This window comes from Stegastes partitus, unplaced genomic scaffold (genome assembly GCF_000690725.1).
Source record: "Stegastes partitus isolate 25-593 unplaced genomic scaffold, Stegastes_partitus-1.0.2 Scaffold660, whole genome shotgun sequence".
Taxonomy (NCBI): domain Eukaryota; kingdom Metazoa; phylum Chordata; class Actinopteri; family Pomacentridae; genus Stegastes; species Stegastes partitus.
This window is the reverse complement of record NW_007578391.1, coordinates 23,900-24,904: the sequence shown is the minus strand read 5'-3', so window position 1 is coordinate 24,904 and position 1,005 is coordinate 23,900. Positions and strand designations below refer to the sequence as shown.

General features: G+C 43.7%; 1 protein-coding gene across 1 annotated transcript in view; it reads right to left on the bottom strand.

Annotated features, from left to right (window-relative positions):
* The window catches only part of LOC103363436 (arf-GAP with dual PH domain-containing protein 1-like), a 22,189-nt gene that overhangs the window by 17,399 nt on the left and 3,785 nt on the right, over positions 1–1,005 (bottom strand). The window contains exon 4 of the mRNA XM_008290205.1: positions 704–786. Coding sequence (XP_008288427.1) covers positions 704–786 — 83 coding nt within the window. The remainder of the gene's footprint in view (positions 1–703; positions 787–1,005) is intronic.

Here is a 1,005-nt window from a genome sequence, read left to right as displayed (position 1 = left end):
GACACAAGAAGGAGATAAGAGAGATGAAAGACACATGAAGGAGACTAGAAGGAGATGAAGGACACATGAAGGAGATAGTGAACACATGAAGGACACAAAGACACAAGAAGGAGATGGAGGACACATGAAGGACACATGAAGGACACAAGAAGGAGATGAAGGACATATGAAGGAGATAAAGGACACATGAAAGATGCAGAAAGAAGGTAAAGGACCCATAAAGGACACAAGAAGAAGATGAAGGACACATGAAGGAGATGAAGAGCACATAAAGGACACAAGTCGGACAGGTGAAGGACTCGTGAAGAAGACGGAGGACACATAAAGGACACAAGAAGGAGACAAAGGACATATCAAGAAGATAAAGGAGATGAACCAGCATCTTGACCAGACGCAGGTAACTGGTCGCGTTGGTCTGATGATTTTCATCAACAGTCATTCAGTGCTTGCAGTCATGAGCAGTATTGAACCCCGACCAGAACAGGCAGCAGCAACACTTCTAAAGCTCACCCATCAACCATCTCATGTTTTCAACCGTTAAAGAAACAGAAAAACTCCACAGTTTAAGGTTTGAGAAGTTTTTAAATGTGAGCCTAAGTGATCAGCTGTTCCAACCAAGAACGCTGAAATAATAAACAGATAAAAACTCACACAAATAATCACTTCTGTTCTTGGTAGAGGAAGAAATGTTTTGAGTTCTCACCTGCTGAGTAGGGCTCCTGTCTGTCCACGTTCAGGAACTCCTTCCTCTCGTACTTGGCTCGGATCCACTGGTCCCTCAGCAGCCTGCAGGACAGCTGCTGTTAGAACCTCACCCTCATGCTAACGTCGTGCTTTGTTTGTTGGAAACATCTCATGAACGCACACAGACACCGAGCCTCAGGATTCATCTCACATAAAAGTTCTTATTAATCACCCCATGGCTCCTCATCTTGTGAATATTGTTTGGGTCTCCTTTGTGAGACAGTTAATGGATTTGACTTGTTCATCTTGTCCTTTGTATTG